Source organism: Corvus cornix, chromosome 22 (genome assembly GCF_000738735.6).
Source record: "Corvus cornix cornix isolate S_Up_H32 chromosome 22, ASM73873v5, whole genome shotgun sequence".
Lineage (NCBI taxonomy): Eukaryota > Metazoa > Chordata > Aves > Passeriformes > Corvidae > Corvus > Corvus cornix.
This window is the reverse complement of record NC_046351.1, coordinates 549,041-576,714: the sequence shown is the minus strand read 5'-3', so window position 1 is coordinate 576,714 and position 27,674 is coordinate 549,041. Positions and strand designations below refer to the sequence as shown.

General features: G+C 61.8%; 1 protein-coding gene across 8 annotated transcripts; it reads right to left on the bottom strand.

The window, feature by feature from the left end:
- Nucleotides 1–452: 452 nt before the first annotated feature.
- On the bottom strand, nt 453–27,029 carry FGFR1 (fibroblast growth factor receptor 1). Of its 8 annotated transcripts, XM_039564316.1 has the most exons (19): nt 26,803–27,029; nt 22,081–22,194; nt 20,594–20,801; nt 12,239–12,502; nt 11,450–11,533; nt 10,839–11,014; nt 9,532–9,655; nt 8,550–8,740; nt 7,702–7,852; nt 5,314–5,516; nt 4,640–4,785; nt 4,420–4,541; nt 4,200–4,310; nt 3,887–4,077; nt 3,619–3,741; nt 3,398–3,468; nt 3,005–3,142; nt 2,442–2,547; nt 453–2,355 (listed from the first exon to the last, which is right to left on the bottom strand). In XM_039564316.1, exons 3-19 carry the CDS (start codon nt 20,682–20,684, stop codon nt 2,179–2,181), a joined length of 2,469 nt encoding a protein of 822 aa, XP_039420250.1. In that variant the 5' UTR covers nt 20,685–20,801; nt 22,081–22,194; nt 26,803–27,029; the 3' UTR covers nt 453–2,178. The 8 variants fall into 8 exon arrangements, with proteins under 8 accessions (XP_039420250.1, XP_039420249.1, XP_039420252.1 ...); XM_039564315.1 differs by lacking the exon at nt 22,081–22,194; XM_039564318.1 differs by lacking the exon at nt 22,081–22,194 and having other exon boundaries at nt 5,320–5,516.
- Between the last annotated feature and the right edge of the window lie 645 nt (nt 27,030–27,674).

Genomic DNA, 27,674 nt, shown 5'->3' with positions numbered 1-27,674 from the left:
TCAACATAAATCACTTGATTAAAAGCTCTACTTAATTTAAAGGGGGTGGGCAGAGTGCAGCTGATCGATTTAATTTACACCGGGAAATAGCAACAAGCAGATGCATTTAAAAAGGCCGGGGAGGCCGGTGATGCTGCAGCTGCTTCAGCTGCCTCAGCTTAACCATTTAAGGGCTCTGGAGGGGCTGGCAGCCCCTCTCACCCCCCCTCCCTCCAGGCATGGTCAGCCACCTCCCACACCACTGCCCAGGCCCCGTGGGGTGCAGGGTACTAAAACATATTTACAGGGAATACTGGAGCCCTGAAAAACAGAATTCCCACAGAACCAGCTGCCATCCCGGCTGCTCCCTGAGCATCATCTTCCCAAACTGCTGCTTGGATGAGCTTGAGCACCCAGAGCCCCGACAGCCCCATCCCCATCGCCCCTCCAGGGACAGGCCGTGGGTGGCGAAGTCGCGGTTAAAGTCTTTAATAATTACAAGAATTCCAGATTCATTACAGAAGAGTTTACAACAAATAATATTTCTCCATACAAAAGCAAAATAAACTTTTCAAGTAACAGCGGCCTGGCTCCAGCGTCGCGACACCAGTGGCAGGGAGGGAGGGGTTACAGGTGGCCCCTGCCCCGGCCAGGGAAGCGCCCCGTCCGTGCAGGTGGAGCAGAACTCAGGCAGTGGGACAGCCCGGGGAGCACGGACGGGCAGAGCTGGGATGAGGCTGCTCCCCCGGTAAGGCACTGGCAGGCATCGCCCGGGGAGCGGGGGCTGCACGGGGGCCGCGTCCCCCGGCCGGGGCACAGCGGGGCTGGACCGAGCCGGGCTGGACCGAGCCGGGCTGGAGGCACGCGGCACCGCCCCGCAGCCCAGCGGGACCCGCGGCCCCCTGCTCCTCCCCAAAGGCGGATGGCGGCCGGGCAGGGGCGGCAGCCCTCTCCCCCAGGGCACCGTCCCCATCCCGCAGCGGTGCCCCATCCCCGCACATCAACGTGGTGCCACGGGCACTGGCCGGCCCCAGCCCTGCCGGAGCCCCGGGAGGGAGCGGAGGGGACGCGGGGCCAGGGCAAGGCCAGGCACGTAATGACAACGGATTCCCAAAAGGCATCGACACATTATTATTATTGTTTAATACAACCCCATATAAAACTGAAGCAGCAGCAGCAATTTTTATCGAGGGACCTAAACTGAAATAGGTTTAGAACATAATTTAAAAAAATAAAAACAGCAAAAATAGCAAAATATATGATTTTTTTTTTTTTATAGCAACTGATATCTACCAGCCACTTGTACCTTCCTACCAAACTGGTATATCTCTGGTAACAACCCTTTTTAAAAAGACATGTAAATATATATTCATATTTATACATATTTTTCGTTATGTACACGGGACTCTGGGTTTAGCACAGGTGGGTTCGGGTGCCTCTGAGCAGTGCTGGGTGCTGCACCCGCTGTGGCTCCTGCCCTGGTTGTGCTGGGCACGGCTCAGCAAAGCCCACTGGCACTGCGGGGCTGCAGGACCAGCCCCGGAGCATCCCGGGCAGAGAGGGAGCCCCACACCAGCGAGGCTCCGGGCACACTGACGCTCCTGGCACGCCAGGGCTCCTGGCACACCAGGGCACCCGGCACACCAGGGCTCCTGGCACACCAGGGCTCCTGGTACACCAGGGCACCCAGCACACCAAGGCTCCTGGCACACCAGGGCTCCTGGCACACCAGGGCACCCAGCACACCAAGGCTCCTCCGTCGTGCAGCCGCAGGAACCGGGTGCTGCTCCCGGCTTATCAAGTTCTCCAAGTTGCAGACCAGCCCGGCTCTCTGCGCCCTACCAGGATGTGCCATCCCGGGATGCCCAGCTGGCTCTTTGGCCGTGCATTGCCCACGGGAGAGGATTTCAGCTCAACCAAGTGGGAATACTCAAGCACAGAATTCACGGAAAAGAGGTTTAAAAACGGAAGGAGGAAACGCCATAAAAACACTGGAGCCGAACTCTTTGGGCTGTGGAGAGCTGACACGAGGTGGCAGGAGAAGCTGGCTGGAGGTGGGTGGTTTTGGTTATGTGAGATGCTACGGATGTCTCTGAACCCTTTCTGCAACAGCTCAGCATGACCAGGCTGTGCAGGCAGCGTCCACGGGCATGGCACAGTGTGGCACAGCATGGCATGGCACCCCAGGCAGTGCCACCCTCAGTGTCGCTTCAGTCCACCGTTGCTGTGCTGAGGGGGGAACTTGGGAAGGCACGGCTCATCCGGGAGCGGGTCGTGGGAAAAAACAGAGTCCTCTCCTGAGGAGCAGGTGGAGCTGCGGGTGTCTGGGAAGCCGGGAGAATACTGATCCAGCGGCATGGAGAGGTCCAGGTACTCCTGAGAGGGACAAACCCCAAGGATGGGCTCAGGAGGGGACGGGGCAGCCCCCAAGGAGCACCTCCCCCAGGTGCCACCTCTCCTACCTGGTTGGAGGTCATGGCCACGATCCGGTCCAGGTCCTCCACCAGCTGCTTGAAGGTGGGTCTCTGGGAAGGGACGGCGTGCCAGCAATCCCTCATCATCATGTACCTGCGAGGGCAGGGGGAGGCAGGGGCTCAGCCCAGGGCAAGCGGCTGGGGAACCCCACCCATGGGAGCAGAGGAGCACCAGGAATGTGGCCCCGTGCTCAGGCTGGGACCAATGAAGATGCTGCTCCAGGGATTTAGGGTAATCCCCTGTGTGGAAGGAAGGGAAACTCTCCCGCCTGCCCTCATGACCTAGGGCTGTTTGGGGAGGAGGACGGACACAGTCTGGGCTGGTCCCTGTGCTGGGGTCACTCTGGGATTCCCTCCTGTCAAGGGTTAGTGGAGGGAGATGCTGATTATTGCAAATCTGATGGACTGATGGTTTTGCAGGGCTGGGAACTGCTGGGACTGTAACTCCAAACATCTGCCCATCACCCTCTGTGCCCCAGCCCATGATCTGGGCCAGGCAATGGCACTCAGAGACTTCAAGCCCCTCTTCCCCATCCTAGCACTGCACTCACAGCTCGTTGGTGCAGTTGCTCGGCTTGTCCATCCTGTGACCTTCCTTCAGCAGCTTGAAGAGCTCCTCAACGGGCACGCCGGGGTAGGGTGACCCACCCAGCGTGAAAATCTCCCACAGCAGCACCCCGAAGGACCACCTGGGAACACAGGGAGGATGCTGGGGCACCAGCTCCAGGGGGCTGACACCCCGCTGGGCCCCAGTTTGGGTACAGTTAGAGCTTGGTTTGCTGGGAGGAACAACCATCCATGGCTTCAATTGACTTTGCAGGATAAATGAGTCCCAGCACCAAATACAATTTGGATTCAGAATGTTTGGTTGGCTGACACCAATTGTAATTTCATTAAATCAAGACCAATCCCATCCGTGCATCTCCCCAGCAGGCGCTACTCACACGTCACTCTGGTGGGTGTAGATTCTGTCAAAGAGAGCCTCAGGAGCCATCCACTTCACTGGCAGGCGACCCTGAGACACAAAACCCCACATTGGCTCCGTGCCACCAGGCTGTGAGGGAGCCTGGGGCGGGGGTAAGCCCTGCACGCATGTGGCACTCCCAGCACAGACTGGAGCATCCCTGGCATCCCCACCCCACAAAGCCCCTCGCACACCACTCACATTTGTTGTCTTCTTGTAGTAATCGATGTGGTGGATGTCACGGGCCAGCCCAAAGTCAGCGATCTTCATCACGTTGTCCTCCGTCACCAGGACGTTCCTGGCTGCCAGGTCCCTGTGGATGCACTGACCGAGCACGGGACCATCAGCTGGTCCCCCAAGCCACTGACTGCATGGTTCCCCACGACGGGATGGGTGGGGTGGGGAGGGAAGGGTGCATCCCCCAGGCCCAGCTGCCCCATCACACCACAGCCTCCTGGGAGCTCCTCACCTTCTTGGAGGCCAGGTACTCCATGCCCCGTGCCACCTGGTAGGCACAGGAGACCAGGTCCTTGAAGGAGAGCTGCTCCTCGGGGACGCGGGTGGGGTTGTAGCAGTACTCCATGCCCGGGGGCCGCCGCGCCTGCAGGTACTCCCGTAGGTTGCCCTTGCTGGCATATTCCACGATCACGTAGAGGGGTCCTGAGGGGACGCTGTGATGAGAGGCTGGAGCACAGAGTCGGGTGCCAGGCCAGCCCCTCCCAGCGGACAGCGGCTGGAGGGGTGGCAGAGGGGACACCTCCTCCCTGCTCACGCATCCTCACCATCCTGTGTGCAGGCTCCCAGCAGGTTGATGATGTTCTTGTGCTTGCCAATCATCTTCATCATCTCCATCTCAGAGATGAGGTCAGACAAGTCCTTCTCCGTGGCGTCGGCTGAAGTGGAGAAGGCAGCAGTTAGGGGGTGCCAGGCTGGGTTGCAGACCCCGGGCCCCAGCCAGGGCTGTGGCATCATGCCAGGACCACCCTTCTCACTGCCACTTACACTTGAGCATCTTCACCGCCACCTTGGTCACACGGTTGGGCTTGTCCTTGTCAAGGCCAATGGCTTCTGCCAGCACCACCTGCCCAAAGCACCCTTCTCCCAGAGGCTTGCCCAGGATCAGCCTGGTGGGAGAAGACCCCGATGCAGGGGCAGCAGGTTGGTCCCAGCACCAGCACCACCATCCTCACCCAGCTCCCACTGGGGCAGGGCTGGACCTCACCTGTCCCGGGGCAGCTCCCAGCGCGGGTCCTCGGGGAGCTCGTACTCGGAGACGCCGGCCAGCATGGGGGTGCCGCTGGAGGAGAGGCGCGAGGGCCGCACCAGCATCACGCCCGAGTTCATGGATGAGCTGGAGTCGGCCGACACCTGCGGGGGACCGTGGGTTACCTTCACGCAGTGCCCGGGCCCGCGGCTGGCTGCCCCCGGGGGGGAGATGGTGATGGGAGCCCTCACACCCGCCCCTGCCCACAGGCCCCTGCCCACCCTGCCTGTGTGCTCGTCAGTGCTGCTCCCCTCGGTGGAATTTTTAATGACTCTCCACCATGCTGTAGCCCAAAGTGCACAGCCTGGGAGCTCTCCCATCTCCTCAGTGGGCACCGCGCTCTGCTCAAACCTTAAACTGTTGTAAATCCTCCTGGTTCTCCTCATGAGCCCTGTCAAGGGGGGATGAGGAGGAGCTGTGCAGCCCCCCCCCATCACTGTGCTGCCATCGGAGGCACAGCCCGGGCAGTCCCCATCCCATGCCACACCCTGGTGGGCATGGGGTGCAGTGGGTGGCACGTGCAGCAGGGTGAGACGGTCCCAGGTCATCCCATTCCTCCTCCCCCACATCCCCTGGGAAGGGCTGGGCTCCAGGAGGGGCAGTAGGTGCAAACAAACCCCCTCTCTACTTTCTGTTACCTGTCTGCGCAGGGGGATGCTCTTGGCCAGCTTGTGCACGGCCAGCTGGCTGTTGAAGTCTGTCTTCTTGGTGGTGCTCTTCAGCTTGTAGATGATGATGGTCACCACCATGCAGGAGATGAGGAAGGCCCCAATGCAGTAGATGATGATCTCCAGGTAGAAGGGAGATGTCATCATGGTTGGGGTGTCTTCAATAGCTGGGTCGGCGTGAACAGGGTGTTTTGTTAGCACCCACCAGCCCCAGGGAGTGGCACTGGGGGAGCCCCTGGCTCCTCCCCAAGCTCAGTGCGGACATTGGTGCACCAGGGACTTGGGGCTGCCCACCCACCCTGGCAGGGAAGGAGTGCAAGCAGCCCCCAGCTCATCATCCCCATGGCCAAGCAATTCCTGCATCACATCTGCAGGAGGCCCAGGGTGGGATGGGGTCAATTGGGACAGGCTGGAAGTGGGCGGACAGGGCCTGAGTCACCCCACAGGGACAGGACACCATGGGCAGCTCCAGGGACAGGTCTCTGTCCCAGCTACTCTGCCCACGTTTGGGAGCTGCAGGTGCCTCAGGATCTGGGGTCACCCTGTGCACGTGGGATAGGAGGGGGTGTCTGGCAGTGTCCAGGGCTGTGGGAGTCCAGGCCTTACTGGAAATGACTGGGGAGAGCTCGCAACAGAGCAGCCAGTGGCACCCTAGTGGCAGTGACCTGCTGTGGGAGCCTGGGACGGCAGAGAGAATGGACCCCACAGACGCTGCTTTGGTGGCTGAGGTGGTGCTGGAGCCATGAACAGCTCAGAGCCCGCAGCCATGTGCCACGGTCTGTGGGGAATCCGGCAGGATTTATTGCCACTGCACCTTCTGCACCCCCAGCCTGACGCCCCCAAAGAGCAGAGCCTCAGAGAGAGGTTTAAGAGGGAGCTGGAGATTCCTGTCCCACCTCTGAGCACACCTGGCTGACAAAGCAGTGGCTGATAACTGGGAAAGTTTTGGCTGGAAAGCAATGACCACGCAGCACCCCAAAGACTTTCCCACAGCTGTTATCAGGCTTTGGTCCGTGCATTGATACCGAGGAGCAGCATCAATGGGGACGGGGCAGCCGTCCCCGCAGCGCAAGCACACACAGCCCCTGGACGGTCCTGCACTGCAGGGCAAGGCCAGGCCCTCAGGCAGAAGGGCAGCGCTGCCAGCACCCCCAAACCTCCCTTGGTGCCCCTCTGAGCCCGCAGCACTGGCCTGGCCTGGCCCGGGGGTGCCGGGACCGTCCTGCTCCAGGGGAGCAAGCCCTGGTTAAGTTCCCCGGGTATGCATTGCCTGGGCCAGGGAGAGAGCGGGGGGCAGACCCCAATTGGGGTGGAGGGGGGCACAGGGGTGGGGGGACACTGCCCCATCCTGCTCCAGCTGCAGAGCAGCCCCGCAGCACCCATGCTGACCCGCTCTGACAGGGCAGGGGCCGGGAAGGGCTCTCTCCCAGACCACAATGCATACAGTGGAAAGGAAGGAGGAAAGGGAGAGGAAGAGAAGTATATACCTTCGAGAACTGTCAACCATGCAGAGTGATGGGAGATCCCAATAGAATTACCCGCCAAACATGTATACTCCCCAGCATCCTCAAATGAGACATTCCTTAAGTGAAGGACTTCCATTTCTTTGTCTGTCGTGTTAACACCAGCCGTCTGGAAGGAAAAATGGAAGCAAAAAACGGAGAAGCAAAAGACATGAGATCTTCTGGGAGGAGGCCAGAGAGGAGGGAGAGCCCAGTCTCATTTGCCAGACCCCCGGGGAGCAGACAGAGACCACTGCAGACCTGCTAGAGAGACCCTCGGGATGACCACTCATCCCGGCGGACCTACGGAGACGCTGGTTAAAACCCTTCACCACACTGAGTGTCCTGCCCATCCGAACATGCTGGCGATGGGCTGCATGGAGAAATCAGCCCAGGCAGAGCCGGCCGGCTGGCTCGGGGGACGTGGGGAGGCACAAGGACAGGGACGGAAGGATGGAGATGAGAGAATGGGGATGGGAGGACAGAGACAGGACAGAGACGGGAGGACGGAGACGGGAGGGCAGCACAGACAGGGGACGCAGCACTGTGCCAGCCTGTGGTGCCTGGACTGGCCTGACAGCAGCACCCTCAGAGACCCGGGTTCACTGGTGCCAGGCCCAGCAGGGACCTGGGCAGCTCTGGTGTCTGCATAGTGGGGAGGGCAGCACACAGGAGAGACAGCGGGACACAAGAAAGACATCAGCACACAGCAGAGACACTGGAACACACACAGAGCACAGCGCCCAGCCGGCCCCACTGGGTATTTTTCCATGGTTGTTGCACCAGAAACACAGCAGAAACAAGAGAGCCCAGAGTTTTGTTTTCCACCGCCAGGCATTCTTCCGATTACCTGTGGCCAGGGGCCTGGTGACAGTGAGCCACGCAGACTGGTTGGCCTCGCCAATATAATTGGAAACCTTACAAACATACTCCCCGCTCTCCGCCTCTGTCACATTATACAGGGTCAGCACCTCCGCATCAGAGCTATTAATCCCCGAGTGCTGGAACAGACCAACAACATGGAGTCACATGGATGTGCTCAGCAACAGCAGCGCCCGGAGGGTCGGCAGCGGCTCTGGGGGGCAGGGGCTGCTGCCCCCACACCCACAGCTGGGTGGGAGGGATGGGGCTGCTGCACACGGGGCGTCATGGGAGGAAGGAACAGGCAGGCATGGGGGTGTAACCCTGCTCCCCCTGCGTCCCAGCGGGCAGGGGCACAGCTGGGGATGGCTGCATGGAGTCACAGAATGGGCTGGAAGGGACCTTTAAAGGCCACCCAGTGTGACCCCCTGCCACAGCAGAACACCAGCTGGACTGGTGGCCAGTCCGCCCGCTGAGTGGCACTGCTGGGGTGCAGAGCGGGCTGCTCTCACTGGGACGATCCAGGGCTCAGCTCCCAGCTCCAGCGCCGTGCTCGCTCCCCGGGACAGCCCACCCAGCCCTGTGCTGTGTGCCCTTAGGGCTCCAAAGGGACCACAGAGCCAGCACAGCCGTAGCACAGGACAGCCCTCCCTGCTCCCTGCTCCCTGCTCCCTGCCGGCTGGTGATGGCTCTGGGGCTCCAGCTGCCCCAAGGCCGGTGGTCCCCAGGCCCAGTTGACTCCTCTGGCCCATCCATGCAGCTGCCATCGCCCTGCTCCTGCCCCAGGGACAGGGAAGCCGGGGGCTGTGGCTGGAGCCACTTGGCATGTGGCTTTACCTTCAGGATCTGCACGTAGGGCAGGTTGTCGGGGCCAATCTTGCTGCCGTTCACCTCAATGTGCTTCAGCCACTGGATGTGGGGCTGAGGGTCGCTGTACACCTTGCAGACAAACTCCACGTTGCTGCCCAGGGCCACTGTCTTGTTGGCGGGCAGCCCTGCCTGCAGGATGGGCCGGTGTGGGGACCGCTCTGCGGGACCAGGAGTGGGGCACCTTACAATGGGGTTTGGGGTGCCCTGCTGCCCATCCTCGGGTGCACCCTGCAGCCCCCCATGCCCAGGACCCCTGGCTGAGGTGGACACCAGTGCACCCAGCGCAGCATTGGTGTCCCCTTCCCCAGGAGCCTGCCTGCAGTGGGGTGAGAACATCCAGGATGGGGGGACAGGTGAAACCCCAGTGAGGGGACAGGTGAAACCCCGGGGTGGGGACAGGGACATCAGCACCTATTGGGAGGGGTCAGAGGTCAAACAAACCTATGGAGGGCCCCAGCCCTTAACAAAGTGGCTGCCACCGTGGTGAGTCAGCATTAACAAACCCCTTTGTTCACCTCACTGACTGTTCCCTTCAGTTTGCTCAGTGTAATCAAATTAAATCACATTTTTAATGGTTCATTTACTGGCATTTAGAGCAGCTCCACATGTGGAACTGCTCAGACCAGCCTTCCCAGCTGGGAATTATGGCTAATAAGGCGATTAGAAAAAGTTTCTGTCTGGTCTATGAAATTATTTTCACCACAATTAAAAATCCCCAGAACGGGGTGGGGTGAACCTTCTGCCTGGCCGGCTCGTTGCCCGCTGTGGAGCAGACGTGCACACCGGGGCGGGAGGCCACGGGAGTGGGAGGTGGCCTCAGGGATGGTGGGCAAGCCCCTTCCCTGGGAGCACAACCCACCCGTCTCTTCAGGGTGCAGCACCCGTTCCTGCTGGGGAAGGTTTGGGGGGACGAAGATGTGGGGTGAGCCCCCAGCCCTGTGCTTCTCACCCACGACATCCAGCTGGTAGGTGTGGTTGATGCTCCCGTACTTGTTCTCCACGATGCAGGTGTAGTTGCCCTTATCGGACGGCACCACCGAGTCCATGATGATGCTCCAGGTGGCCTGGCGGACCTGGGGGCAGGGGGAGCACAGAGCCGGTTACGTGCAGCACGCACGAGCCCCAGGTCCTGCTCATGCCGGAGCTGGTTCAACCCCCGGCACGGGCAGGGCATAAAGCTCCCTTTGAGGTCACCTTTCTCCTTCCCTACACAGGGGCCGTAATTGCTCCCAGCTGTCCCAGGACAGCCTGGCCACGGAGCCAACTGTGCCGAGAAGCAGATGTTGTGAGCCGAGCGCGATGGGCTCGCCTGGCGTGTGGGGACACCCCTCTCTGGTGGCCCCCGTGTGTGGAGGGAACAGACCAGCATTGTTCCTCCTGCAAGAGCTGCTTCCCCGGCTGGCCCTGGGGTTCAGACCCCCACTGCTCCCCACGGCCAGCTGGCCCTGTGCTGGCCCGTGGGCAGGTGCAGCCTGGGTGTCCTGCACCCGGGACACTCTGTGGGTGCTGCTGACCCAGTACATCCCCTCTGGGAGAGTCTCAGTGGCTCTGCCAGGCAGAGCACTGCCCAGACCCCTCTGGCCACGGGGCACCAGGAGGCTCTCCAAAAGCCAGCCCTGTCACTGCTGGCTCCAGCTGTGGCTCCTTGTGGCATGGATGCTGGTCCTCCCATGGGCCTCGTCTGCAGCAGCAGCAGCCCCACTGCAGGACTGGAGCTGTGAGAAGGGAAAGCTGAGCCACCATCCCACACAGGCAGCATCTGCAGCCTGGCTCCACTGTGGGTGCTCGGGAAGCAGCACTGAGCTCCTCCTCAGCTCAGGAAGACAATGTGGCCCCCAAATGTGGGCTGGAGCACCCCTGGTGCTGGTGCAGCCTCCACCAACCACTGCTGGGCATGGAGGGGCTCCTCCAGCCCAGGGCTCCTGCGGATGCCCACACCCCTGTCCCTGCCCAGACCCCTGTCCTCGGCAGGGGATTAGGGGGAGGTGGCCGAGCCAGGCGGGCTCCTCAGCATGAGCCCCCTCCCCCAGGGCTGAGCTGGTACAAACATGACCCAGAAGCAGGTCACTGCTGTAGGGCCACTCCTAAACAGGAATGTCAGAGGGGCCCATCTGCCCCTGCCGGGGTGGTGTGGACGGGGGCTTGGTGCCTCTTAAGCCGCAGAGCCCCTTCCCAGTCCTCCCCCTCCCCACGAGCCCCCAGCCCTCGAGGTGCGCAGAGCCAGGGGCTGCTCCCACAGTGCCCCGGCCCCCGTACCTTGTACCCCCCGATGCGGTGGTCAGGCTTGAACTCTTTGCCGTTCTTCAGCCAGCGCAGGGTGGGGTTGGGCGTCCCGCTCGACGGACACTTGAATTTCACTGTTTTGGCAGCAGGGACAGCATGGAGCTTCTTCTCCATCTTCTCGGGATAGGTCCAGTATGGAGCGATGGCCTCTGGGGAGCAGAGGGAGGGCTCAGCACGGCCAAACCCAGCAGCCTCCCGCTCCTGGAGTAACCCCAAGGATGCCCAGGGCAGGGCTGAGACAGGAATTTGGGGAGATGCCAGCAGCCAAGCCTGGCTACAGCAGGGAGGGGAGCCCTGGGACACAGGGCATTAACCACGAGCCACAGCAGCCCTTTCCTCGTTGCGTGGATGTTCGGCTTACGTGGCTCCAGCAGCGGTGACCCCAGTGCAGCCGTGCTAGCACACTCCCTGCTCTGACCCAGCTGCTTCACCCACTGCACCCAGACCTGCTGTCCCCACTGCGCCCTCACCACCGCCGGGTGCCCTGGGCTGCCTGTCCCACCCCTGGGCGATGCTCGTGTGTGCCCAGCCTCCCGTTGCCTCGCCACAGGGCAGCGCCGTGGGCAAACCCAGCTCGCACATACGGTTCGGCTTGGTGTTATCCGCCTCCTTCTCCTCCGACGAGGAATCATCTTCATCATCATCATCCTCCGCAGAGGGGAGAGCGTCTGCAAGAGAAGCGACGGCCCTGCTGAGCATCTGTGTGTGAGTGGACCTTTGTGAGCGGGGCTGACAGGGACCGGAGCGTCGTGGGGAGGTGGTGGGGGCTGTGCCTGGTGAGGCAGGAGGGCAGGGTGGTGCTGGTGCCCAGCAGGGGCATGGAGATCTCGGGGAACACTCTGCACAGTCCCCAGCACAGCCAGGGCCAGCAGAGCCCACCATCCCGGTGCCTGCAGCCATGGACATCGTGAAGAGATTTGGTGTCAGAGGTGACCAGAGCTCCTCACCCCACATCTGGTGCCACCAACACCCCTGGGGTGGCAGCCAAGACCCCGCGAGCACAGACGTGTCCCCACCTCGAGCGTTCCTCCCTCCCCAGCCTCACACTCCATCAACACCAGTGCAGACCGCATCTCCCACCCAGCACGTGCCCCTCCTGGGCCGGCCCTGCAGCCCCCTGCCCCCTCAGATAAACGTGAGATGACCTCCGCTGCTTCTCCCTGCACTGCAGCGGCCAGGAAGCCACGGCACCACACTGGAAACTCCTCCGGGCACCCGCAAGCTGCAGGTCAGCCCCAAACTCACCACGTGTGGCCAGTGTGTGCTGGCGAGCGTGCAGGGGTGTGCAGGGGCGCGCAGAGGCAGCCTGCTCCTCGCTTCACAGCCCGGCCCCGCGGCTGCCCCTTCCCTGCATAGCCGGGGCTGCTACGAACCTGAGATGTTCACGGAGAAGTAGGTGGTCTCGCTGCCCGAGGGGCTGTTGGTCATGCAGGCATAGAGCCCCGAGTCCTCGGGCACCACGTCCCTGACCTCTACCTCCTCCCCGGTGATGCGCGTCCGGTTGTTCTCAGCCAGCTGGACGCCATCGCGCACCCAGTTGATGCTCTGGACATCATCCCGCAGCCGGCAGCGCAGCTGGAGGAGGTCACCGGGGTGGGCTGAGTAGGACTCCACTTCGATTTTTGCTTTGGGCAGAGCTGGAGGAGTTAGGGGAGAGAAGAAGAGAAAAAAAAGGAGAAAAGGAATAGAGACCAAAGAAAAACCATGCTGCTGCTGCTGCTGCTGCTGCTGCGGCCTGGTTAATGAGGCAACATGCGCTGCTGAGATGCTCCCGCTGCTGGGATGCTCCCGCTGCTGGAATGTTCCCACTGTGGCACCGGGGACCCCAGCACCCAGGCGATGGAGCTGGCGGCAGCAGCAGAGCAGAGGAGAGGCAGAGGCAGAGGCTGCGAGCACCCCAAGCAGCACCAAGTGCTCCCCTCCACAGCAGGACCTGCTCAGTGCCTGGGCAGTTCCAAAGCCCTCACCCTTCTCGGCTCTTATGGAGCGTGACAGGGCAGAGGCTTCCTAACGGGGGAGAATCAGGCAACTTGTGACAACTCAGGCAGTGCCGCTGCACGGCAGGATCCAGCCTCTCCCAGAAGCATCCCAAATCCCTGCATGGCTCTGCCACACTGCAGGGGTCTCAGGATCCCTACCACCACAAGCGGGCAGCCAGCAAAGCAGGCCAGGGCCCCCATGGCACCAGGACCCTCACCCTGGTTAGAGCACGGCGGGGCAGGGATGAAAGGGCAGGGGCTGGGGGCTGAGGCAGGACAGCAGGCAGGGAGCGAGGCAGGACAGGTCAGCCCAGGGAGCTCTGGCCAGACAGGTGCCGGCCATGGCGTTCCCATCCACAGCACTCCCAGGCAGGGGAGCTCAGCTCCCCGAGGTGACACTTGTGTGAGCAGCACAAAGATCCTTTCTCTCCATCCTGCTGTGACACGATCTCATCTCTCTCAGCCCTGAAGTGTCCAGGGCTCTGTCCTCAAGTACCGCCCTCCATGATGGGTGGGTCCTGGTCCCAGGCTTGGGGAAGATGCTGGGTTTCAAATCACCTCTTCCAATTCCACAGCCCAAGGAAGGGTTCAGGCTGCTACAGCTCTGCTGAGGCTCCCTGTGATGACGTGGGTGGATGCAGTGTGATCGTCATCCCAGACTGAGCTCCACGGGTTGGCGGGCACAGCTCCAGAGCCCAACTCTTCAGGCACCCCTTGACCTCTGTCTCCTCCCAGTAATGTGTGTCCAGTTGTTCTTGGCCAGCTGGATGCCATCAGGATGCTGAGGGAGCAGCATGAAGGGGCACAGGGCACTGCTGCAGATGCTGCTCTCAGGGGCAAGAGACTGGGCTGGAAAATCCCAACAAATGCAGCAGAAACAGCCAGGAAACATTCAAGCTTCAGCTGATCTGTAGCTTGAGGGCTGAGCCCCTCAGGATTTCTGGGTGCCCAAGACAAGAACAACCTCTGCTCCTGGCTCTTCACATGTGCCCTGAACAGCCACAGGGCAGCTTGCCCTGGGCCAGTGGCTGTGGAGTGAGTGACACAGGGTCTCTACTGGCATAAAACAGTAGAGGAGCCAGGGTGTGCAGGCAGCGCAGGGCCAGGACCGGCAGTGAGGCCTCGCTCCTCCCTGCTCCTCCCTGCACCCAACAGCCACTCCGTACGGCCAAAAACAAAACCTCAGCTCTCCAGAACTGATTCACCACACCGTGACCTGCACTTCACTTTCTGGCCTCTTCTCTTTGCCTTGGACTGATGAGAAGCTTCATGGGAAAAACATTCACGAGCAGCTCCAGAGTTTCTCCTCTTTCTTTTGCTCAGCACTTGAAGGAAAACAGTGGGATGGGGAAGAATTCCCTTTCCTCAGTTGCTGTAATACCAATGCCAGGGCTCCAGTTCATCCGTGAGAGATTACAAAACATTTTAATGTGGAAGGGGAAGACTAATGAGAGCCCCTTTGGTGGTGGGGAAGGGTCTTACTTTGCAACCCTGTTTCCCCCTGATTTTCTCCCACAGGACGGGCACTTCTTACAGCTCTGATTTGTGTTTCAAGTGATTAGTCACAGGCATCTCCGAAGGCTCACAAAGCAGCAGTGACATCCCATCCTGTCTGTCTGAACACCCCGGGTCTGGGTAAGGCCACATCCTCCTGCCTGTCCCAGCTCCCTCCTCACACCGAGCAAGGTCAGTGGGCAACAAACAGCCATGAAAACCCAAACCAGCAGGAATCCAGTGCTGCAGCCATATCTGCTCTTATCTGGCTCCCAGCTCTGCCCCTTCCCACGCACCAACAAAATTCCCTATGGAACGGAATAACCCTGCAGGGAAACCCAGGTGGTGGCTCCTCCTGGCCTCCAGCTCCACCAGCACCCCACAGCTGCACCTGTGGAATGTGCAGAGGCAGCCTGGCATGGAAAAGGTCTTTGGACAGGGGAAAATTTTCGGGGAACCCAGCCTAAGCCAGGGCTTGAGGAAGCAGTGATCCAGGTTCAGGAGGGTCCCTTCCCAATGTCCACAGGTCCTTGGGTACCCTGTGCAAGTCCCACTGCTCTTTCAGACCCCTGGGCATGGGGCCAGATCCCCTTTCAAGGCTTCCAGCCCCCTCCTCCAGCCCCACAGAGCCAGGGCTGGTTTGCATCAACAGCATGACTGGGAGGCACGGAGGTGTCGAGGTGATGGACGGAGAGGGGAGGCAGAGGGCACAGCAGGGCCCTGCTCTCGGTCACCCACAGCACTTCTCTGGCACTTGGGATGAGGCGGAAAACGCGGCATGGTGGGAACGGCCTGGGAAGGAATTCACAGGCTAATGAGCATGTCCAGGTTTGCTCAGCCTCTCGGCGGGAGCGGCGCTTGAACAGCGCCATGGCCCTGGCATGCAGAGAGCACCATGGCTGCTGGGATGGCACAGATGGCACCGAGCACCGGGATGGCAGCAGGGGCACTGAGAGCTGCTGGTGTGAGCCGTGGCACTGGCGTGGCCTCCACTTTGGTTAATGATTGCTGGACTCATTAGCCTGATACATCCGTGTCTCATGTTCTGCTTTCCTGTAACCTAAACCACAGCACTGGGTACGGCCCCACAGCACAGCCTCATGGAGACCCCCCATGGCAGAGCCCCTGGCCAGTTGCCCCCCATGGGCACAAGCCAGGCCCACATGGGCCACCTCTCCAAAGGTTCATCAGCCAGACAAACACTTGGCTCTCATCCCCGAGGCTCTGGGTGCTCCTGGCACTGCACAAAGGTCGGTTAGTGGGAGTCCTCACTCCAGCTGGGAGCTCTGGGGTCGGTCACAGCCCCTTTGAGCAAACAGGGTGACAGTGAGGAGAGCAAAGCAACACCAGTCCCACAGGCCTTGTCCCATCCCAGGGGACAGGAGGGCTCATGCCCGTGGGGAGCCCCAAGGTCCCCAGAGAGGCGAGGGGCAGCCCCAGCTGATGGTGCCTCCGTGAGCACCCCCAGAAGCAGTGCAGTGCCATGGCCGGGACAGTCGCTGCGGGTTTATTACTTTATTCCAGCTTTGAAACAGAACCGAGAGCGGAGCCGAGCCCAGCGAGCACTGGGCAGATGGAGAGTGTCACCAAGGGCATATAACTGTCACTGGCTCCCCCGGGGCTAGCCCCCGACAGGGACAGCAGGGACAGGGACATGGGGCAGCCCTGGGGACAGGAGCTGCACGTGTTCATTGTGCCCCCCAGGCTGGGCACACACAGCGGGGAGCCCGGGGTGCACCCTCCGAGCGGCGAAAGCCACAGGCTGCGCTGGCCATGGCGATGGTGACGATGGCAATAAAGGGGCCAACAAAGCGGCGCGGGGACAATGCGGGCGGGGGGCGCCGAGCCGCAGGCGCCGGTTGCCCTGGAGACCCCAGCGGGGCTTTCCGAAGGTATTTCCTGAAGAAAAAGCACACACATGCCCGGCAGCCCCACTAATCCCAACAGGAAGCGCTCACCGGGACGTGGGGATTGGCTTCTTTTTGATTTAAAAAGCTCCTCACCCTGCCGTGCGCCCCCAGCCCGGGCTGTGCCGGGGGCACGTCCCGAAGGGTAACATCCCAGCACCCCAGTTGCTCCCAGAGCCGTGCAGATCCCTGGATCCCCTGCTCCAGGGAAAGGCTGCAGCACGGAGATGCCAACAGATGAGCATCGCGGGCTCAAGGCACACGCGGCTCTCGGATTGCTCAGGGCACCCCCAGCTCCTCCTGTCCGAGCCAGCCCGGGGGGCCGCGGGCTTCTCCACACCCACCCTCCGCTCCCCGGATGCCTCCTCCTCAGGGAGAGCGGGATTTATGTCCCGCTCCAGGCCCTCCCGCTCTCCCAGCCTGCACTGCAGATGAAGCAGCACTTAATTAACAAGCGTGTTGGGAGTTTGCAAAGCTGTCAGGATAAACCCACCCCTTTTCCCCGGGGCCCCCCCGGCCACGCTCAGAGCTCCGCAGCGGCTCAGAGCCCTGGAGGCAGTGGCTTGGGGCACAGACACCTCTCCACCAGCTCCCACCAGGCATGGGACAGACGGGGATCACAAGAGAACACCCCAATCCAGTTTTTGGCTGGCTTTGCCTGGCCCTGGCTCACCGCCGGCGCTGGGTGTCCGTTCCTCTGCTCACATCCCTGCTGCACAGCCCCAGGCTGTTGCACAGGGGGGGCTCGACAGCTGGCAGCCCGCAGACACTCGGGGACCCTCCTGCTCCCCCCGGCGTGGCTCCGCTCACCCTGGGACAGCTCCACAGCCCAGGCTCTGGCAGAGCACGGCTGCTTTTCCCAAAGACTCATATTTCTTCTTTTCCTCCTCAATTAAGGGCCAGAGTGACAGCATCCGAGTGGAAAGGCGGGAGGACGGAACAATGCCGGCCCCACAGGCTGGGAGGGGACGGCAGCGGCGTGATGCCCTGGAGGACACAGCCATGCCTCGGGGAGCCGGGACTGGGCGGCTGCAACACCGGGGTCTGGGGGTGCTGCTGGGCCCCCTGAGCTCCGGGAACAGTCCTGGGCTGCTGCCATCAACAGCAGAAGCGCAGGAGGCTGCAGCCTTGGCAGGGAATCTCTGGGCTGCTCTTGGGGCTCCAGCAAGGAGTCAGCGCCTTCAAATGGGATCCCCTGGGGCTCCCCGAGGCACTGGGGGGGAGACACCCAGAGCTGCAAAAACAAGGGGAGACTGGACAGCAGGGAAATGGGGAGAGGGACAGAGCCGAGGGTCAGCAGCGCCCTGGGAAGAAGCAGGGACAAGCCAAAGGTGCCGCCTGTGGGGATGCTGGGCTCCCCCAAGCTACCCGGGCTGAGCCCATGGCCTGCCCCGGACTTCTGGCTCCGGCAGGGTGTGGAGCAAGACCCCCTGGACGAGCCGGGGACAACAAAGCCCCGGGAGCCAGGGCCCCTGCTGGCCCCGCAGATGTCCGGGGGGGGGTTAAGCCTGTGGCCAGCTGGGCAGCCAGCAGCCCTGGGAAATGGGGCAGCCATTGGCCCCTGCCCCACGGGGAGAGGGCTGCAGCCAAACCTCCTGTGCTTTGGAGAGCAGATGCACCCCCTGGGGAAGTATCTGCTGCACTGGGGCAGCTTTGGGGCTTGGTGTGCCCCAAAACCAGCTGCCCAAGGCAGGAACCCCCCCAGGACACGGCTCCCCACAAAAATCTGCTCGGCCACTCGGCAACCCCTGCAGGGCCACGGCAGCCCCCTGTGAGGAGATGCCTGAGCAGCGGCTGGGACAATGGCAGACAAGGAGAGAGGGAAAAAAACCTTGGCAATTTTCTGCAGGTTTCTATTTAACCTGGAGACAAAGAGCAGCTTTGTGCAAGGGAGTGACAGAGGCTGCGCATGGAAATTTCTTGGCTTTTCCCCTTAACCAGGGTTTTTTCACCACCTCCAAATTTAGGTAACTATAAAACGCAGTAAGTGCCCGTTAATATTTTATTTGCTCCAGATTTTTTGGTACCGGGAGGGAGCCCCTGAGAAGCAGAGCTCCCAAACTCCCTCCCACACCACAAGGAGAGGGGGGCCACAGCTGAACCCCCCTCCACATGAGGCCAGGCCGCTGACCGGCCGCGGGGGATTACTCCTCCCTGAGAAGGGAGCTTAGCTGCCTCAGAACCGGGAGTAAACTGAAACCCCATAAACATCCAGAACAAAGTCCGGGAAAGCTGCTGCCTCCACCACGGAGGGGACCGAGTGCGGCCGCTGCTGCCCCCAGGGTGATGGGGGGATGCTCCTGTGTCACAGTGCTATGGGGGAAGGACAGAGATGTTGGCCCCCAGGACACGATGGCCCTTGGCATGGGAGCTGAACCCCATCCACAGCCCACGGGACCCCAGAACCCCTGGGGCGGGGTCGGAGCCTGCCCCTGCGAGATGCTGGTGGCTCAGCCCTGGCTGCAGGTCCTGGCCCAGCACTGGCTCTTCCCATCCCACACGTCCTGCTGGGAACATTGTGTTCCCACCAGTCGGCTCCCGAGCCAAGGGACGGATTCTGCCCCAGCCGGGCTCCTGCTGTGGCACTAATTGGGCCGCCCTGGTGAGAACCGTGTCGGGAAATGTTTCCAGAGGTTATTGTTAGCCCTGGCATGAGGTTGGCGAGGAACCAGCTCCCTCCTCTCCAACCTCTCCTCCTCCACTGCCACCGCCTGACGCTGCTCCCAAACCCTCCAGGGGCTGTAGGGCTCCTCACGCACCCCAAAATTCACCTGTGCTCAATCAGCTTCCCTCAGCCTGAACACCCCAACACCTTTCCCAGTGCCACAGCTGGGGCTGGGGCTGCAGGTGCTGCTCTCCTAGCAGCACAGAGCCATCCTTACCCCAAACACTGCCAGGAAACCTCTTCCAGGAAGAGCAATCTCCTGAGAAAAACATGTTTACCACTGTCTACCACATTGTTTACAGATGCGGGGAGCAGGCATGCCAGTGGAAAAATGTCAGCAATGGTCCCTGTGAGTGAAGCTCTGCCCAGGCTCCTCTCTGGAGCTGCAGCTCCCCTGGGACCGCTCATGGCTCCAGCTGTCTCCTGGGGTGTCACCTCACAGGGTGTGACCTGTGACCAGGGTACCTGCTGCTCCAGAGGTGCCAACCCTGGGACCCAAGGGCATCACCCAGGCATCTCCCACTGGGGCTGGTGCGGCTGCAGCAGGGGTCACTTCCCGGCTGCCAGCTCCCACCCCAAGCCCTCAGGGGACCCCAGGGCACCACACACCACCGTGCCCATGCCGGCCACAGCAGCAATCTGCCTCTCAGGGTTCTGCTGGGAGGAAGGGGGAAGGGGGAGCGAGTCTTAAAAAGCAAAGCAGTGCCCACAGACCAGACATTCTTGGGTAATTAGAACCAAAAGGAGCGAGTCGAAGTCCTGCGCAGCACTGCCAGGTCTGGTTATTCTCTGCCTCGCCGAGGGCCGAGGCTCTGACACGCCAGAGCAGGGCTCTCCGCCAGGGCCAACTCTGCCCAGGGCCAGGCGACCCACTTGGCCCATCTGCTGAGCCCCCACACTCCAGAGCTGAGCCAGGCTGAGGCAGGAGCACCCCTGACCACTGCTACCAGCCCTGCACTACTCCTGGGGGACAGCAGCGATAACGAGGGAGGGCATGTCCTCGTCAGGGGCTATGCACTCCCCAGCCCCAGTGGAGCAGAGATTTGGACTGCAGAAATCACCTGAGCCAGCCCCGGCTTTGAGCCCCACCTTGGGCATTCCCAGCTGGGAGCAACACTGGAGCATCCCGAGGGTTTCTGCAGGGTGCATTCATTCTTAGCACTGCCAGCCGACAAAAGCTGAACCAGTACCCTGCACCCCAATCTTCGACCCCACCAGCTGAGCCCAGGATCACCCCAGTGGGGCCAGGCAGGGTGGGAGCAGCCTCACACACATCCCGGATTATAAATCTTCACAGGGGCACAAAAGCCATGACATGGAGTGACCCCAGCGGGGGACACAGCCCCCAGGGCTCTGTATCCTCCTCCAAACCAACAGGTCGGGGCGTGCCATAATTTTTCTCCAGGTTTAAAATGTCTCCAGGCACTGCTGGAGCCACACACCCACTTCTGTGCCCACACAAACCACTCTGGGACAACATGTGCCATGTCCCCAGAGGCACCAGCTCTCAGGCAGCCGGGTGACACCCCAGGTGGCACTGGGGACGTGCTGGTGGCCCCATGGCTGGAGCACACGCCAGCCTCTGCCTTTGCTGCAGGGAGACCAGCTCATGTCGCCCAAGAGGAACACAAAGGATGAGGAGCGGGGGCTCCCGGTGCGGCTGCATCGGGCTGTGCCTCTTACCTTGGTCGGGCAGGGTGGGGGCCGGCCGGGCAGCGGAGAGCGCGGCTGCGACCAGCACAGCCCAAAGGATGAGGCACCGCCAGGTAAACATCCCACTGCTGCAGCTACTGCTCGGCGACTGGGCTCCGCAACTCCCACTCCATGGGGGCCCCAGGCTGGCCCCGGGCGGGCGCAGGGGGGTCTCCACAGGGCTGGCAGCCCCTATGAGCTGTAAAGGAGGAAAGCAGAGTCAGGGCAGGGCCAGCTCCCCCACATCCCACCGTCCAGCACGGCTGCACGGTGGGATGCACTTGCCATGACAGGCGATGTTCCTCCTGCATCCAGCCCAGACAGCAGGATGTCCCTGGGTCACGGGATGTCCCCAGACTGCAGTGGCAGGTCTCCACAGACCCCTCAGCCGCCTGACACGACCTGGCACTGACTGGCAGGGTTATGTTTCCCTGTGCAAAAGCGCTGATGTGTCAAGAGTGAAACTGCTGGTGAAGCAGAACCGAATGCAGCAAAATTTCCCCGAATGGTGAGAGAAACATTAACGCCGGTTAAAGAAAGGGAGATTCCTGCTCTCCTCCTCCTGCACTTTGTCAGGTGTTGCTGACCCATGGCTTCACTGAGGGAAATCCCTTTTCCAGAGCAAAATCAGATGTTGTCTGTGCCACCATCCACCCCAGCAAAGCAGATCTCACTGCAAACTCCAGCCCCCTCCATTCCCTATAGGATCTATAGGGCACATAGCAGCCACCCCCACGGAAAGGAGCCGGAGGGTCAGCCAGCTGCGGCCGATCTCTTTCCATCAACAGCTGTTTTTGAAGTGGCTGTTTGGGGAGAAATCCCCCAGCTTCCACGGCCAATTCTGCAACTTGCTCTCGTCCCTGCCAGCTCTCACGCTGGGCTCTCCAGCCCACCCATCCCCTCAGGTCCCCATCCCTTTCCAGGGGACTGCTCCATGCAGAGCAGCTTTGGAGCTGGGTTCTGGCACAGGGAGGCCCAGCAGAGCCTGATCCTGTCTCAGGGTGCTGTGGGGGTGTGCCCTCCATGGCCTTCATTCCTCCTTCCCTCTGACCATCCCTCCTTCTCACCATGCCAGGAGCATGGAGCTCTTCCAAGACACGTTCCAGGAGGACGCTGGAGCCCGAACCCAGCCGCCCCCGGCCAACTGCTCCGAGCCGTGTGGATGGGAACAAGCCCCTGTGCTCCACCCCCGCGCCACATCTGCACCTCGGCAGCAGCCTGGGATGAGGTCCCGACACTGGCCATGGCTAATGGTCCCGCGGGCTCTGCCGGAGCGCTCGCCGATGAGATCCTGCCCAGCATTGCACAACCCGCACAGCCCCGGCCAGGGCGCTGCTGGCAGCAGGAGCTCTGGGAGAATTACAAGGACCAGGATGTGGACAGGACAACACCACCCCACAAACCCTTTCCCAAGGCACCTCCCGGGGTATAGCTGTGCCTCCAGGCCCCACAGCCCTTGCCGAGCATCCCGAGCTCACCCGGTTCCTCTCCCAGGGGACGTGTGCTCCCCGCTGCCGCGTGCGGTGCCGTTCCCAACCTGCCGCGGGAACAGGCGCTTCCTTTCGCCGAAAGGCGTCAGGCTGAAGTACACACTGTTAAAAACAGTGAGTAATAATCGTAGTGAGTAATAAACCGCTACTCATCCTCCCCACGCACTACGGAGCTCTGGCCTCTGCCTCTCCTGCTGTAGTGCGAGAGCGAGACCCTGCGCTCCCTGTGCCTGTAGTGCTGCCTTTTCCCCAGGGATGGGCTGAGCAGCCACAAGCCCCAAAGGGCTCAGATCCTCCAAAGAGCCTCTGCACCCAAAGGAAGCCCAGCTGGGGTGTAGCTGTGGGGGCTCCAGCTGCCTCCTTCCTGCCCAACTGCTCTGGCTCTGGCTGGCACAGGAATATTTGGGACCCAAACTATTGACAGAAGGAGTTGGGCAGGGAAAAGGGTGCCCAGCAAACATTGGCATTATCTCCAACACCAGCGCTCCCAGGCACTGGGTAGTGCTTGGAAATAGTTATCGAATGTTCAGGATTTATCAGGGTTTGGAAGGGGGAGGTGGAATTCTTTGACGGGGGAAAAAAAAAGTCTTTGGTATTTCTGGAAATTATTTTCTGTCTCTCAGTGGCTTTGTTTATCGACAGCACATGCTCCCCGGAACATGCCCTAATGCGGAGCGTCTGCGTGGGCCTCCCGAGCCGGCCCCGCGCCGAGGGGAGGGATGGAGGGATGGAGGGGAGCCCAGTGCCTCCAGTTCCTGAAAAATGAGTCAGTGCTGGCTCGCGCACAGCAGAGCCCTTCTCCAGATACACCTCGGAGCGGGTGCCTTCCAGCTGATTCAAGGGCTTGACAGCAGCATATTTCCATGGCGTAGGGATCACTCGGCAGCACAGAGCTGTCCTGTGGCTGAGAGGGTCACTGGGAGGAAGGGAGGAACAGAGCGAAGTGTGCCAGGACCCAGCAGGAGCACACAGAGATGGTTGGCTTCCCAGGGCAGTGAGGGAGCGCGCAGCAGCCATGGCTTTGCTGGAGGGCAGCAGGACCGGGACACATCCTGCCCGCTCCTCCTGGACAGGTTCAGCAGCACCCAAGGGAATCACAGTGCTCAGAGATGCTGAAGAGGCAGCACAGACCCTTTTCCTCCTTTCCAAGGGAAAAGGGGAGACTGGGGAACCCCAAGACACCTGCCCTCATGACTCCTTGGTGTCCACACGGGAAGGAGGAAAGGAAGTGGGGAGAGTGCTCCTACCTGTGTAAACAACAGCACGGCTCTTCTCCGTGTTTATACAGCTTTTATATAAATCCCAACAGGAAACCATTTGCTCGGGAGGATGGCAGCTTGGGCAGGGTGGGTCTCCAGCTCCTGCCAGGCACTGGGCACTGTCCCCACTCCCCGCGGCCCCGGCACACTGCAATTTACTGCTCTGGGGTGGACTCAAACAACTAAAAATGGAAGCAGTTAGAGAGGAGCCAGGGCTAAGTGCCCCTCAGAGACCTGCCTCCAAAACTGCAATTACCACCAGCCATTACACCCACGGAGCTATTTTGGAGTGGTGATGGACAACCCTGCACCCATCTGTGCACCCTCAGGGGGCACATGCTCCCTGTGGACCACAGAGATGTTCTCACACTGCCTTTGCACACCAGTGTGTCCATGAGGAGTCTTGTGCAACCTGTTCCCCCACTGTCCTCAGGGACCCTGAGGGCTGCACTTTCATTCCTCGCATCTCTCACACCCCTGAGTCACAGGGCTGAGCTGTCCCAGGGACGTGGCACAGACGGGACCTTCCCACTCGGACAGCAGATGGACCCCACGGTTCTGAGCTGAGTGGTTCTGAGTGGGGAAGCCCCTTCCTGTCCTGTGGCTCATCTCTGGAATGCATCTGAGGTGCCAAACACAGGAGCTGGTGCTGGAGCAGAGTGTCCAGCCAGGGTTGGAGCCCTGTGACATCTGCAGGGGAGCCCCGATCTGATCCCTGTGTGCCCGTGCTGCTGGATGTGATGAGGGGTGGCTGCTGCCATGGGCTTGGTGGGGCTGGGGGCTCCTTGGCCTCTGCCTCCCTGTTGGGGCAGAAATGGCCCTTGGCACTCACCACGCCAGAGCAGCCGGGCTGCCTTGGCACCAGCAGCCAGTGGGGAACACAGCAGGCAGGAAAAGAAGAGGGACAGGCCAAATCCAACAGGGAGAAGAGTCTGAGCTCAGCTCCAGGGTCTGCACAGCATCAGGAGCCTGAGGTGGGGGACTGTGCCCAACCAGGCACAGTCCCTGTCCCTCAGGAGGTGAGGTGGTGACTGCCAGCAGACCACCCTGCCTGGCATACATGCCCCCCAGCTCCAAAACACATGAAAAGAGACTCCTTTTCCTCTGAGGTATAACAAAAGCAGCCTTCCAGCTGCCCTTGGGGAAGAAGGACACGCCAAAGGCACAATCTGTGGGCGACAGGACCGAAGCCTTTCCTTCGCCCAGTGCTCCGTGCCCCAACCTGTGGCTCAGGTCAGGAACGAAGTATTTGCTGAAATAAAAAGCAAACACAATTGCAAATGGAACTGTAGGGAAAAACTGTAATGCTTAAAGCAGACACATGCTTGGAAAAATAAATATCCAACTGTGCAGCCTACAGAGCATGTTAACCCTTCCCAGCTGGCCGCCAGGACCTAGGGCTACCAGGGGCATCTCCAGCACCGAGCTGTGGGCGGGCATCCAGTGGTGGGAGAGCCCGGGACATGGGGCAGAAAGGACAGGGAAAGGCCCAGCCTCACCCACAGATCTCTGTAAAACCATCTCAGTTCTAGAAGCATCCTCACGCTCAGGGATCCCTCCCTACCTGAAGACTTGATTTTCAGATCTACAGAACAACCATTGGTACTTGAAAATCTATACTGGGCTGGTACCCTGACTGCTCTGGGAGAAGACTGGTCAAGGATAGGGACACTGGGACACGGTCACAGCCTGCCATCCTCTGGAAGGGGCAGAGACCCATTACCCAACCTGGGAGGGAGCTGGATGGGGTTTTCACTGCTTTCCGCTCCTTCAAGGAAAGCCATTGGGAGCGCAAGGACACAAATTTGCCATCATGTCCAGAAGCAGAAGGCCCCCAAAGGGGCACAAAGCTGGACTGTTGGGATGGGATGAGCATCAGCAAGTGGCCCCTTCCAGCAGCCTGGACTTGGGGGGCTCCACCTGGGGCTGGAGACAATACGGCTCCTGGCTCAGATTATGTTTTTAGGTGGGTGAATAAAGAAGGAGCTCCAGTTCACACCTGAAAGTGACCCTTCCTGCACGGCCAGGGCAGGCACCTCGTGTGCGGAAGAGCCCAGACGATGCTCCCGCTGGCTGCCTTCACCCCGGCACCACTCGTGCCTGCGCCCTGCCGGGGCAGGGGTGATTTATTTTAATCCTCTCGCAGCAACACAAGGAAAAGGCAGCAGTGCATGCCAGCCAGCACAGGGATTAAGGGAGGAAGTGCTCCTGAGTGGGGAAGATGGCTGCTAGCCAGAGCAGGGGGCTGCAGGGCCCACGCTCCTGCGGCGTCCCTGGGCGGGGGGGCCGTCCCCGCGCCCCGCTCCTCTGTGCTGGCATCCAGCTTGTCGGCACCCGGAGAGCTCCAGCCAGAGCAAACCACCTCCTCCGCCTGTGCACAGCCCCAGTTTCCCTCTGGCCGGGACCCGGCAGCCTCCAAGCCCGACCGTTCCTCCCCGTGAGCCGCTGGGTTCACTGAACTGTTTGGGTTTAAACATTGCTGGGGAGGGAGCTGCCCCGACCAGCTGTGATCCAGGACACGGGGCAGTAACTCAGCAGTCCGGGCAGAGGAGGAACGGCGAGGCAGATCCTCGGCGTCACCTGAACACGGACACGCTCTGCTCCGTCCTCACACGAGGCCAGCGGCCACCTCTATGTCTCCCGGCCCCAGAACTCAGAAAAACCATAACCAAACCCCTCCGCAATCAAACGCTCCCGGTGCCGAGGGCCACCGCACCGGCCCGGCGGTCACCCGCCATCGCAGGTGTCGCCGCCGTCTCACCGCACTCCCGGCACGTTCGCCGTGGGCGGACGAGCGGCTCCCAGAGCCCGGCACAGCGCTGGGATGCGGCGGCTCCGGGAGCCCCACCAGCCCGGACACACAAAGGGAAGCACCAGCTCTGGGACGGCGATATTCCAGCGCCTCCATTCCCGCTGACCGCCCCGGGAACCCAAAACTGAAACGCAACCAAATCCAGCTCTTTCTCCATCTTTTTCTGGAAGCCGCAAGGCTCCCGCTCAGGTACTTTTCGGGAAGAAGGGGCCAGGCAGCGACTCGGAAAACGGCGCCCGATTCCCGCCAGGCTCCCCCGCGGCCGAGAGGGGTTTCGGGGTCGGGACTGTGGGGGTGTTCCAGTCTCGGTTCGGCCGATGGACGGGTTCGGATCCGCCGCCTTCCGAAACTGCTGCCCGCCGAGCGGCTGCACTCCAGGAGCGGCCCCGGGGCCCCCGACTCCCGCACACCGGACGGCCCCGGTGCCCGCAAACCCCCAGGTCCCTCAAAGCAGAGCCTCCCCCGCGCCGGTGCCGCCGTCGAGCCGCCCCGCCAGGGCAACGAGGCGCATCTGGGGGGTTCGGCCGCGACGGAGCCCCGTCCCCCCGATCGAGTCCCCGAGCCAGCCCCGCGGAGCACAAAGCGACGCCCCGCGGTCCCGGTGCCGCCCCCCCGCGGAGAGCCGCGGCCGTTACTCACCGGAGCCCCGCGGGCGGCGGCGGCGGCGCGGTGCCGCCGCTCCCGGGAACAATGGAGGGGAGCCCCGGCCGGGGCGAGAGGCGCAGCCCCGCCGCCGCCGCGCTCACAGCGGCCGCCCCATGGCAGCCCCGGTCCGGCCCGGCCGGCGGAGGCGGCGGGAGGCGCTCCCGGAGCCGCTGCCGGACGCGCTCCCGAAGGCGCGGCCGCCCCGACGCCGCCGCTGCCGCTGCCCGCCCGCCGCGTCCCGCCGAGCGCCCGCCGCCGCCGAACTAAGCCGCTCCCGCACCGCCCCGCCGACAGCCGCGACTCCTCCTCCGCCTTCCTCCGCCCTCCTCCTCCTCCTCAGCGGCCTGATGGGGCTTGTAGTCACAGCCGGACCGCCCCCCCCACCCTGGAGACCCTGGTGGCCTCCCGGCAGTGGGATTCCAGACGTCCCCCCGGGGTTTTGCGGGCGGTGGTCGCCCCGAAGGCAGCGCAGGTTGCGCTGGGGGCAGCGCAGGGATGCTGGCCGTGATGCTCCCCTCGCCTCTGCGCTCTTGCCCTGTTGCTCTCGCTGGCACTGGGGAAACCTCAGGCCCCGTGGGTACAGGCTGGGGCGAGGGGACTGCCCGGACCCCCTGTTATCCCTGTGCAACACCCGGTCTGCAGGCAGCAGGATGCGGGCAGTGGGATGCGGGCAGTGGGATGCAGGCAGCAGCGTGGGCAGAGCTCTGGGCAGCCTGGAGCCCCCAGCCGGCCCCTCTGCACAGCAAGGCCCAGGGCAGATGTTTAAAGGGGCCCAAGTCACCAGCCCCAAGTCCTTCCCAGGAGCCACCACTGCTGCAGTCCCTGCCCCTTCCCAACTGTTTTCACTGAGGTTTGGAGCAGGAGCA

Coding starts and splice junctions, on each gene's coding strand:
- FGFR1 (XM_039564316.1), bottom strand. CDS start 20,684: ATGTTTACCTGGCGGTGCCTCATCCTTTGGGCTGTGCTGGTCGCAGCC. Junction 12,503..20,593: donor CCCCACCCTGCCCGACCAAG/GTAAGAGGCACA, acceptor TAACTCCTCCAG/CTCTGCCCAAAGCAAAAATC. Junction 4,311..4,419: donor GGCGGTGAAGATGCTCAAGT/GTAAGTGGCAGT, acceptor TCTCCACTTCAG/CCGACGCCACGGAGAAGGAC.